Raw genomic sequence first — 10,652 nt, forward strand, 5'->3', positions numbered from 1 at the left:
GCCGCCCGCCCCGGGACCGCCCGCCCCGGCAAGGCGCATGCGCGGCCGCGGCTCGGGCGGGCGAATTCAAACGCGCCCCTCGCCCCTTCTCCTCGCCGGGGCAGCGCTGACGTCATTGCACCGCGTCCTCCCCTGCCCTGCGGTTTCCGGCGCTCGCCTGCGCCTGGAGTGCGGCGGAGCGGGGCAAAGTTTTCATTTCTGTGGTTCACGGCGACGTTTCTCTCCCCCAAGCGCTGGCGGGGGTTGCGTGAGCCCGCTCCGCCCGGCGCGGACCCTCCTGTATCCTCGCCGTCCCTGGTGGAGCAGCGGCGAGGGGCTCTCGGCGATGACTTCGTGGGCCGTGGAGGCGGCGGCACGGCGGGTGGCGGAGCTGGAGGAGGAGCTGCGGGGTCTGGCGGAGGAGCTGAGCAGCTGCCAGGTACCGGAGCGCGGGGTCGCCTGGAGCCGGGCTGGCGAGTCCCCCGGGTGCTGCGCGTTCGCGTCACGCTCCTTGGGGGCCCGGAAAGCAAGGACGGGGAGCGGGGCCGTGGGCAGTTCCGGGACATGAATTAAACCGGTCCGGGCCCTTGCCCTGGCTGAAACCACCTGTCCTGAGAGCTTTTTCGGTCCTCCCCAGAAGCCACGATTTGCTTGAATTGTAATGGCAGTAGTCCCGATGTGCTGCCTTGTGCAACTCCGGGGAAAAATGAACAGTCAGAGGGGTTTTAGGGAAATGTAGGACTTGAAGGAATCTTTGGAGGTCATTTAATCTCTCGCCCAGCCTTGCAGCGGGCTTAAGTATACTTGAGCCGCTTCTGGGGAGGGAGGGCTTAATGACTAATTATAGGTATACTTTAAAAAGTTCCCCCGTGTGTCGTTCATCGCTGACATTTAGGTGTATTTCCTGAAAATATAAAAGTGTTGATAATACAAAATGAGTAAAAATTCTCTGCCAAACACGTGGGTTACACCAGAAGTATGCAGCAGAGAGGAAGGTGTCATTTAATGCTGCAGATGCTTTCTCGCTTGATGGAAGCCAAAATAGTACTTTCATGTGGCATGTGATCTGGTTACGGCCATGAAGGCCTGGGCTGACGTGGTCATCAGAGGAAAGCATCCACCGTGGAGTTAGTTGAGGTTCCCTTCTCCAAGCAGCTTTGGTACACCTGACAACTGGCATTGGTTCCTGCTGTGGGTAGAATTCAGACTTCTTGAAAAAACATATTGCATGGAAGATCTATGGGGAGAGGGAGCTGTTAATGAAAATCCTGTTTGGAAATGCTGAACAGTGCTGAATGCTTTGGGGGTATCTTCAGTGTCTTGTGGGAGAAGTTCAGAAAACTCTTTATGAAGATATATACTCCTAGTATGCAGATGTACACTATCAGACAAAATTTGGTGGAAGCAGAAGGAAGGCCCGGTTGTCTGCTCATTTGGTAGTTGAACATAAATTATACATTACTAAAACATAGTAGGATATAATATTTTTGAAGAGTATTAAAAATAATAGAAACTTGGAAGTAAACAGTACAAATCTGAATTCCTAATCCCTTTGATAATGTAACTTAATATACAAAAATTGTAGTTAAGCATTATGCAGCTTTTTCAATGTAGTATTATATAAGGTAATTAACTTCACAAAGAAAGTTTTGTGAAGATATTCTGAATTTGAAGGGGAACTAAAATGGGCTTTGGTAAGATCCTTCAACTGGTTTGAAAGTCAACTGATAAAATTATTTGGGGATGATTAATCCATTTTAAGGTCGTATTTTGTGAAAACTTTGTGGAAAGACAGGCTATTTGAAAACATAAATACATATGGGTAATGTCAATGTTATGTTTTTCTAGTTTCTTCACAGTTGTAATGTTTTTGCTGGCCAACTAATTCCTTTTGTGGAATTTTGTTTGATCTACTGTGATCTACTTAGTTTCATTTAGATCTAAAAAGTTCTTTGGTTCTTGTGATGTCTTTGATGTGGAGGTGTGTGAAGACCCTTGCATAAGTGTTTCAGTGTCTAGTGAGATTTTGCTTGTGCTATGTTCCATGCTATTGGGTAAGGCTATCCCTTCTGTAGACTGCCTTAGCAGGCATTTTGGATAGAAATGTTATGTAAGTGTCTTTATAAAAGATGTTAGTGAGAAGGTGTTAACTTTTAGTCCAGCAACTGGACAAAATTGCCTGGGATTTTTCTTTCTTTTTTTTTAGTCTTTTTCCTTCTGAGTAATATGTTCACAGACACATAAATTACGCTTCCAAAAAAGCTTCCCAGCTGAAATCTAGTTTAGTGGTTTAACAGCGTACCAGAACAAAGGGATTAGTCTTAGGTATTTGTTTAGGTATTAGCCTCTTGAATACTTTTTTCCAAAGAAAAAAAGACATCAAATTATTGATGCTGAAAGCTTTAATTTGTTCTAGGAAACTCTAGTCAGAGTTTTAGAGAAGAGATGTATGCATCCAACAGTTATTTAGCATTTGAATAAATTATGCCAAGTTTCTCTTCTACACTCCTTCTTGGACCATTATATTCACTGTAATATAAACTGCACTTCTGAAACAAAGTCTTTTCAGGGAACTGCAGCCCATTAATGATATGGGGTCCATTGGCTGAATTCTTGGGAGCGTTTTCCAGCTAATGTAGCTCCTGAGTCTGGTGGAAGTATTATGCATGCTAGCTTTGCTCTAACCACAGGTATTCCAGGCATCTACTTCTGGATGTTGTCTCTGTTCTGCAGCAGAATCCTGGAGTACCTGACGCTTTTACTCATCTGGGATGGTGCCCTTTCTGTTCAAAACGAGATTCTTATTCATATTTATTCTATCTTTTAAGGTAACACTTCCCACTAAGTGAAGGTTCGTACAGAGTCAAATATGGTATTTTTGACTTCCTTTTTTTTTTCCCCCCTTTCATTCTTTTCTAAAACTGAGATTCTACTGGTAAGTCTTGACTTCTGCAGCTTAGGTTTGGAGTATTTGATATTTTCTTTAGTACTCCTCAAAACATTGTGGGAGCTTGAATCATAAGAAGCAAGATCTTGGAGTAGGACATGTTAAAATCACAACAATTTTGTTGCAGTCAGTCTGTGAAAACTTGTGTTGACTTGTAATTCTGTGATAGAATTTGCAAAAATGAGAAAACCAAGTTCCCAAATTGTCTACTGAGGAGCCTTGTATAAAGCTGAAAAGGTATGTCTCTGTAGTATGCTGTTTTGGGAAAGTTATGGTTGTGTCTGCAATAAAACACTGTATAATTATTTTGATAATAATTTTTAATTTAAGTACTCCTCCTTATTTTACTTGAGAAATTAAGTAATTGTTCCGGAAAACAACTGAAAACATGAAATTGTTTTTTATTTTTAAATTTCTTGTTTCCATTGGGACATTGTTACATTTCTGTGAAGGACTTGATGTTGTTGGGGGGCAATGAAAAGGCAAAGATGATAGTAAGATATGACACATCTTGTCTCTAGTGTTTGTGTTAACTGCTGCATTTCATTATGCTGCTGCCTACGACCATAAAATTTCAAGATTCTCCCATGGAAGATCTTTGATACCTGTGTTCTTATTACTCCCAGTAGATTTTGTTTCTGCTTGGTGTTTAAAAGATCTGGCTTATGTTTTAACCCCATATTATTTTCTGTTGTGCTGTTTTCGCAAAGCATAGTGGCTCCTGGTGAAGGAAATTAGAGTGGTTTGGTTGGTGGTGTGTGGGGTTTTTTGTTTGTTTGGTTGGGTTTTTTTGTTTTGTTTTTTTTTGGTTTTTTGATAAGGGGAACGATACATGAGTGGCGTTTCTGAGCCAGCAGTACATTTTGAGTTTTCATGTACTTTAAGCTCATATATTTCTTTAAACCACCTATTTCCTCTATATTGATTCACAGCATATTCCCTGGTTGGTTTCTGGCAGTCTTTTTTTTTTTTTTTTTTTTTTTTTGTGAAAGATACTTCATTTGGTATCAAAATGGTATTTGGTGTAAAATTTTATTCATTCCTCAAGCAGAAGATTCGTATTTGGTGTCCTAGCTCTCAGTCTCTTGCTAAGCTACAGACTCTTTCATGTGCCACTATTCTGTAACTAAAAAGATAGCAATGGCTCTTTCAAGTATTCTGTGATGGGAAACATCATCAAATCCTTGCTTTGGACAAGACAGCGTGATTCAAGACTGGGTTTTCCACAACCAGCAGTATTACTGGTAATACAGAAAGTTGGAAGAAGCAAATACATATCTTCCGGTTTTACTTATGCTACTGGTGTTGTTCACAAGACGACTTTGGTTTGTTTAGCTTTTTTCATATTTTTCAACCTAGGATCTCTTTTTTTGTTGAAAATGTTGTTTTGAGTTCAAACAAATGTCCTAACAATTTTTCCATTATTAGTTTAAAAAACCCCACACTATCAGCCTTCATTTTATTCATTGCAGTTTTGCTCTCAAAGGTGAGGTGACATCTCTTACTGCTGAAAGAATGCTGTGTTTTCCTAATTGAGAACTTCCTTTCTAAAATTGTGGTTCTGCAAACACTGAAGTACTTGTAATACCTACTCCTTTTCTGTGTTAGAAATTTAGTACACCATTGCATGGTACTCTGCACAGTTTATACTCATGGCCCAAAAGGTACAGTCTGTCAGCCGCCAGTGGTCTGCAGACCTATATGGTTTTCATTTTACAAATGCAGTTTATACTAAAAAATAGATAGTTCTCCATTAGTAAAAAAGTTTGGAGCTGATCAGTAATATGTCTGTGACTGTTCTGCTGCTGCAGATTCACTGGCAAAATTTTCACACTTTCTGTCAGAAAGTGGTAAATACAAATGGAGAATAGAGAGATCTTCCCATGGTTGTTGCCGTTTTTGCTTCTCTTTATTAACAGTGGTTGGAAAGAAATCTTCACGAATGGACTTTTTGTATCTGTGGGCATTTTTGGGTAGAAAAGAATCAAAAAAGGGGACTAACAGCCCTTTGTGGGAAGTGGAGTGACAGGGACTTAGTTGCTTCTGGCCTTATTTTATGCTTTACGTTTTCTGCTTGTTGTGAAAAGCTGTGCATTTAGACCCATTCTTGTCTTCATGTCCTATTTCATAGTGTATTCACAGAAAAAGAGCAGTACTTTGTGGGCAGTGGAACTCTCTCATTTTGATCACTTTGTGGTTCAGGGAGGGCTGTAAAACATTCTCATTGCAATCACTAGCATTGATAACAGATCGGATTGCTATAACCCATTTTTCTCATGGAAAATATTTCATTAGCTGAAAAAGTAGATGCATTCATTCATTCTGGACCAATTTAAGATCCGGGACACTCACTGAAAATCTAGTTATAAATGATACCATTGAATAAGTAGTTTTAACACCCCCCCTTTATTTACAAGTAAACATGAAAAATGTATTAACTAACACACCAAGACATTGCATTGCTTCATAATAGATAAATAGCTATTGGAGATGCACGTCAATTGTACATAATAGAAATGGTTTTAAATCAATAACTGAGATTTGAAAGTAACAGTAAATTAAAAAAACCAAAACCATAGTTCTTCCCTGGTGATGTGTTTTTCTGTTGACTTTGCTCTTCTGCCTTTGTGACCAGCACTGAAATTTTTGTGAACTACCAGTATGAGAGTTTGAGCATGTCAGTGTTTCTTCTGAATGAATTGTTGATATCCATACTGTTCTTTCAAAGTGTTTAATGCTTCCATTCATTAAATGCAAATTTCTTTTATTAGTGATTAAGCGAAGACCACATATTTATTGATGCCAAGGGATGCCAGGTGTTTAGTGCTTTCGGTGGTTTTTTTGTTATTTTATACTCTTATATTTTGCCATAAGGAGTGTGAATCACATGAGTCTAATTAGTACAGGTGTTGTTAATAAAGGTCTTAGTCTTTATGTGTTATAGACAGAAGTAGTGTTCTTGAATAGCTAAGTTTATTTCCTTTTACTTTTGACAAATTTCAGTTCATTATAATGAAATTTTACATACCTGGTCTTCGTTTTTGAAAGTGCTGGTTTAGAATATTTGAGTAAAACTGAAGATGAACTAAGGGTGAGATTTAAACAAAAAAAGTATACTTCTGCATTCTATAGAGTAGTTACCTATTCACAGTATGTCTGTGTGTGAATATTTCAAAATACCCTAGCATGTGAGTGGGAATTTAAGATTTTATATAGAGATCAGAATCATAGAACAGCTTGGGTTGGATGGACCTTTAAAGATTATCTAGTCCAGTCCTTCCGACAGGGATGACTTTCAGTAGATCATGTTGCTTAAAACCCTGTCCAGCTTGTCTTTGAACACTTCCAATCTTGGGGGGTCTGCAAGCGTCTTCCACTGCCACATCATCTTGTTGTCCACACATTCTTTATGTCCAATCTAAATCTACATTTAATTTAAATTTAAATATTTTTAAATTGAAAAGCATTCAGTTTAAAACTGTTGCCCCTTCTCCTGTCACTTCAGCCATTTGTAAAAAGTCTGTCTTTCTTACAAATGCCCTTCAGGTATTGAAAGGCTGCAATCAGGTCGCTTGTAAGCATTTTCCAGACTGCACAAACCTCTCTCTCTCATCCTGTTTTCACAGAGAGGCATTCCAGGCCTCTGATCAGTTCTGTGGCCCTGCTATGGACCTGTGCTGATATGGCCATGTCTTTCTGGTGCTGGGGTCCACAGAGGTGACACAGTACTCCTGGTGGAGGTCTCACAATGGCAGACTAGAGAGTGAGAATTGTCTCCCTTGACCTGCTTGACTTTTGATGCAGCCCAGGATACAGCTGACTTTCTGGTCTGCAAGTGCACGTTGCTGGCTCATGTTGAGTTTTTTTTTCCACCAGTACCCCCAAATCCTTTTCCACAGGACTCCTCTCAATCAATTCGTGTGTGTTATAGATATTGGGATTTACCCAATCCAGGTACAAGACCTTGCACTTGGCCGTATTTGAATTTTGAGATTTGCACGGGTCTGCTCTTCAAGCCTGTCAGTGTCCCTCCCTCAGGATGGCACCTCTTCCTACTGGTGCAGAAACTGTGCCATTCCGCTTGGTACTGTTTATATCATGAAGACATAATTATGAAGATATTAAACACTGTTGGTCTCAGTATGGACCCTGGAGGGACACCACTCATGATTGGTTTCCATTTCGACATTGACCTATTAACTGTAGCTCTCTGGACAGGATTATCCATCCCATTCCTTATCCGTCTAATAGTCCATCCATCAGACCCATAGCTGTCCAATGAAATGGCAAGAATGTTGTGGGGGACTGTATCAAAGGCTTTAGAAAGTCTAGGTGGGTGACATTCACAGCTCTTCATTTATCCAGTGGTGCAGTCACCCTGTTTTATAGGACCATTAGATTAGTCAGGCACAGTTTGCCCTTGCTGAAGTCTTGTCTCTATCTAATCACCTCCATGTCATCCATATGCCTTGTCATAGCCTCCAGGAGGGTCTGTTCCATGATTTTACTGGGCACCATGGTAATGCTGACAGATTGTTGGTTCCCAGGATCCTTCTTTTTACTCTTTTTAAAAAAAGGCATGAAATTCCCTTTCCTCCAGTCATTAGGGAGTTCATCTGACTGCCATGAGATAGGCATGAGTGAAAAGCTACCTGCTGTGGGAATGACAAAACATTGCTATTTGTCAGTAAAGGAAGCTATATTTTACATGCAGAGGTGTAGGCTCCTGCTTGTAATTTTTACAACTGCACTGAGGAAGCCTATAGAACACACTTTGATATCTGTGTTTACCATGTAGTTACAGATTCAGTGTCGAGAAGAATGACTGTAACTGGTTTGGTTTTCCCATCGAACTGCTTTGATTCAGGAAGGAGGTATGCTGTTCTTAAGGAATGACTTCAGATAATCTTGCCCTTTGTTGTTATTAAGAGCACACTGTTTCAAGTATTTCAGGTACTGTCTAGTTCATGACTTAAAAAATATGCAAATATTCTCTGATTTCTCCCCAGTTTCACAGGATTTGTAAAATAGTACAGTGTCATTGCAGGCAGAGTTGACATAGTGGACCCAAATTCCTCTTGGTTAGTTGTGGTAATTCGGAGTGAATATACCCAAATATATGCATATGGTTATATTGTCTGTAAAATAAAACTATTTGTGCATTCCTGTATTCTTGAGTGCATTGAAAACCACAAATGCATTATGATTATATTAATCCAGAGCATTATATTTAAACAAAAGCCAACTGTGAGAGCTGTGGTGAAGCTTTTAGGTTAGCCTGTGTTCTCAAATAATCAGCTGAATTGTTAAAATAACCGTCAGAATTGTAGTGCTTCCAGTAAGCACTTATGTGACTTAGAAAATTCATGTCCTATTCAATACTGTGCATCTTCCATCTAAATTACTTCAACGACTATGGTTAGTTTTAATTAAAGTAGTTTAGAGACTTATAGCTTGAAGTGAAAGCTCACAAATGAGTTATCTATCCTCTTGATCTATAAAGGTATTAAAAGAAAGCTTTTACAATTTCATATCCTCTCCTCTTTGAAAAAAAATTCTTACATCCACAGAGAGATGTGTCTCCAATGTTGAGTACTCAGGAAAAAGCAGCTGTTGGTGGAAGGCTGTACCAGTGAATGAAGGGATGCAGAGATCATGTGTGCTCACCAAAGAACAAAGTAATGGACTTTTTGCTATTCAGTGAGGGTGACATTGTGTTTGATAGGTCCATGTCTATCTGGTAAGTTCTCTCTACCATTTAATGCATGTTTATTTTTGTTCCTTTCTCGTGTGATGGTACAGATCTGACTTCTCTGATGGTAATTCATGACCAGAGAACACCTTATATTTCTTGTCCACTGGTGCCACAATGAATCATTTATGTTAATTAAGAATGTGTAATAAAATTGTTCAGTTAAGTGCATTGCTGTCTTTTTGTCAAACTGATGGACTAGTCTGAAAGTATGTTGATGAGATCACTTAGTACAAGTTGCGTGGTAGTTTTGCTTAGGCCACTATTATTGCATCAGTGTTGTAATGACAACACTGTATTATTTTTATGGTGCCTGTTTACATTCAACAGAATTATGGGTAAGGATGCAATAATCTCTACAAGGGGTGTGTATATACACACAATTTTTTATATTCTACATATATATGTGAGTAAAGCAGTATACTATATTTTTCCATTTTTGATTCCAGCGTATATTTGTTGCCAGGACTACTAACAGAGACAAGATAATGGGAAATTCTTTGAATAAAAAATTATGCTTGGAAGTTTAATTAAACTTCATTTTCTGTGATAATAAATTTACATATTAGTTTTATATCACTTATAATGCTAAGGAATTGGAGAGGAAGGGGGCAAAATGCTCTTTTTTGCTCATGGCATCTGTTCAAAAAAGCTGTCAATCTAGATGGGTTGCTTACAGCCCTCTTACAATTCTCTACCTGGTAGTAAGGTATTATAGTACATACTGTGTGTGAACTTGAAAGTAACGTAGTATTATCTTAAGAGCCTGGTGCATCTAAGTTTTCTTGTGAGTTACAGATCAGTCTTCTAGTGACTCTTTAGGCTATTGAAAAGCATAGCACCTCAAAGATAGGTTCTGTAAAGAGTTAAGAGCATTCTTTGCTGTAACCACTCAGCAGGACTGGATGGGTTGTAGAGAGAATATTTAGAATGTAATATGTCACTGGAAATCACAAAGAAACTCTGGCACAGCCGGGTCAAGAGAATCTGAACTGACAGCATATAGCAGTGTAAGTTTAAACATCCTGTGAGACATCAAGAAAGAATCAAGTCTGTCACTTGCATGTGAAGCATATATGTCTGCTTGATTAAAGGCTTGAGCTGTTTAGTCAGAAGTGTACTAGATGTTAGGGGAGTCTGAAACAATCCACAGTGATGGTTTTGTAGTAGATGTTTCAGTTGTTATACCACCCAGCTTGTATATTTTGTGGGGTTCCCCCCCCTCCCCCTCTATGCCATGTAGTGTTTTGCATTTCCATATGAATTCTTCCAGCCTGACAATCATGTGGTTTTAAATATTCACTTTATAATACATATAATTGTCAGTATGTAATTATTATAGAATTATTACTAGAAATTAACAGTAAACCAGTAGCTCCCTCTGTCCTCCCAACTCTTTTATTTCCTCTTTTGGGGATATCTGCTGATAAAAGAACTAAACTGAGAGTTTGTGTCCTGTACTTTTGTAGCGATGATTGGCAGGATGGGGGTGGGGAAGGGGTTGTTTGGATTGGGTATGAAGACCTTGGAGTTTGGGTATTGTTTTTTTCTGCTCTGTTGGTATTCTCTTCCATATTTCAAAAGATGGGATCTTCCTAATTAGTGAATAATAATTTTTAATGCTGCAGAGATTTAAGGTATGATATGAAGACTGAGAGTAGTTAGCATGCTTTGAAATAAATACAGTGAAACATGGAAAAGAGTACTGATTTAAAATTGTAGATAACTGAGATACTTGATGTATGAATTTACACTAAAGAAGGAGGTTTTTCAGTTTATTCTTGTTCTCAACACAGTGAGTGATAGACATGTAAACAAAAACTAAACATACTTGTAAATTTAATACCCAAACTGTCATGAATATACAGTTTGGGGGGGGGGGGGGGGGATTTCAGTTTATTCTTTTTTTAAACATTTTTTTTTGGTGATTTTTAAGATTTCTCCTAGTAATTCTCAGTATAATTTCTTTTAAAA

The 10,652-nt window shown here is 39.1% G+C and overlaps 1 protein-coding gene across 18 annotated transcripts in view; it reads left to right on the forward strand.

The window, feature by feature from the left end:
* Nucleotides 1-10,652, forward strand: part of CNTLN (centlein) — a 265,942-nt gene that overhangs the window by 67,104 nt on the left and 188,186 nt on the right. For 11 of the 18 annotated variants that reach the window (XM_027634379.1, XM_027634378.1, XM_027634380.1 and 8 more), the window contains exon 1: nt 266-418. The exons of 1 other annotated variant lie outside the window; for it this stretch is intronic. In XM_027634379.1, coding sequence (XP_027490180.1) covers nt 326-418 — 93 coding nt within the window. In that variant the 5' untranslated portion in view covers nt 266-325. Of the gene's footprint in view, nt 1-263; nt 419-10,652 lie in introns of those variants that run through there. 6 more of the 18 variants (XM_027634383.1, XM_027634381.1, XM_027634388.1 and 3 more) reach the window with 5 other exon arrangements.

Source organism: Corapipo altera, unplaced genomic scaffold (assembly GCF_003945725.1).
Source record: "Corapipo altera isolate COAL_440 unplaced genomic scaffold, ASM394572v1 61411, whole genome shotgun sequence".
NCBI classification, from domain to species: domain Eukaryota; kingdom Metazoa; phylum Chordata; class Aves; order Passeriformes; family Pipridae; genus Corapipo; species Corapipo altera.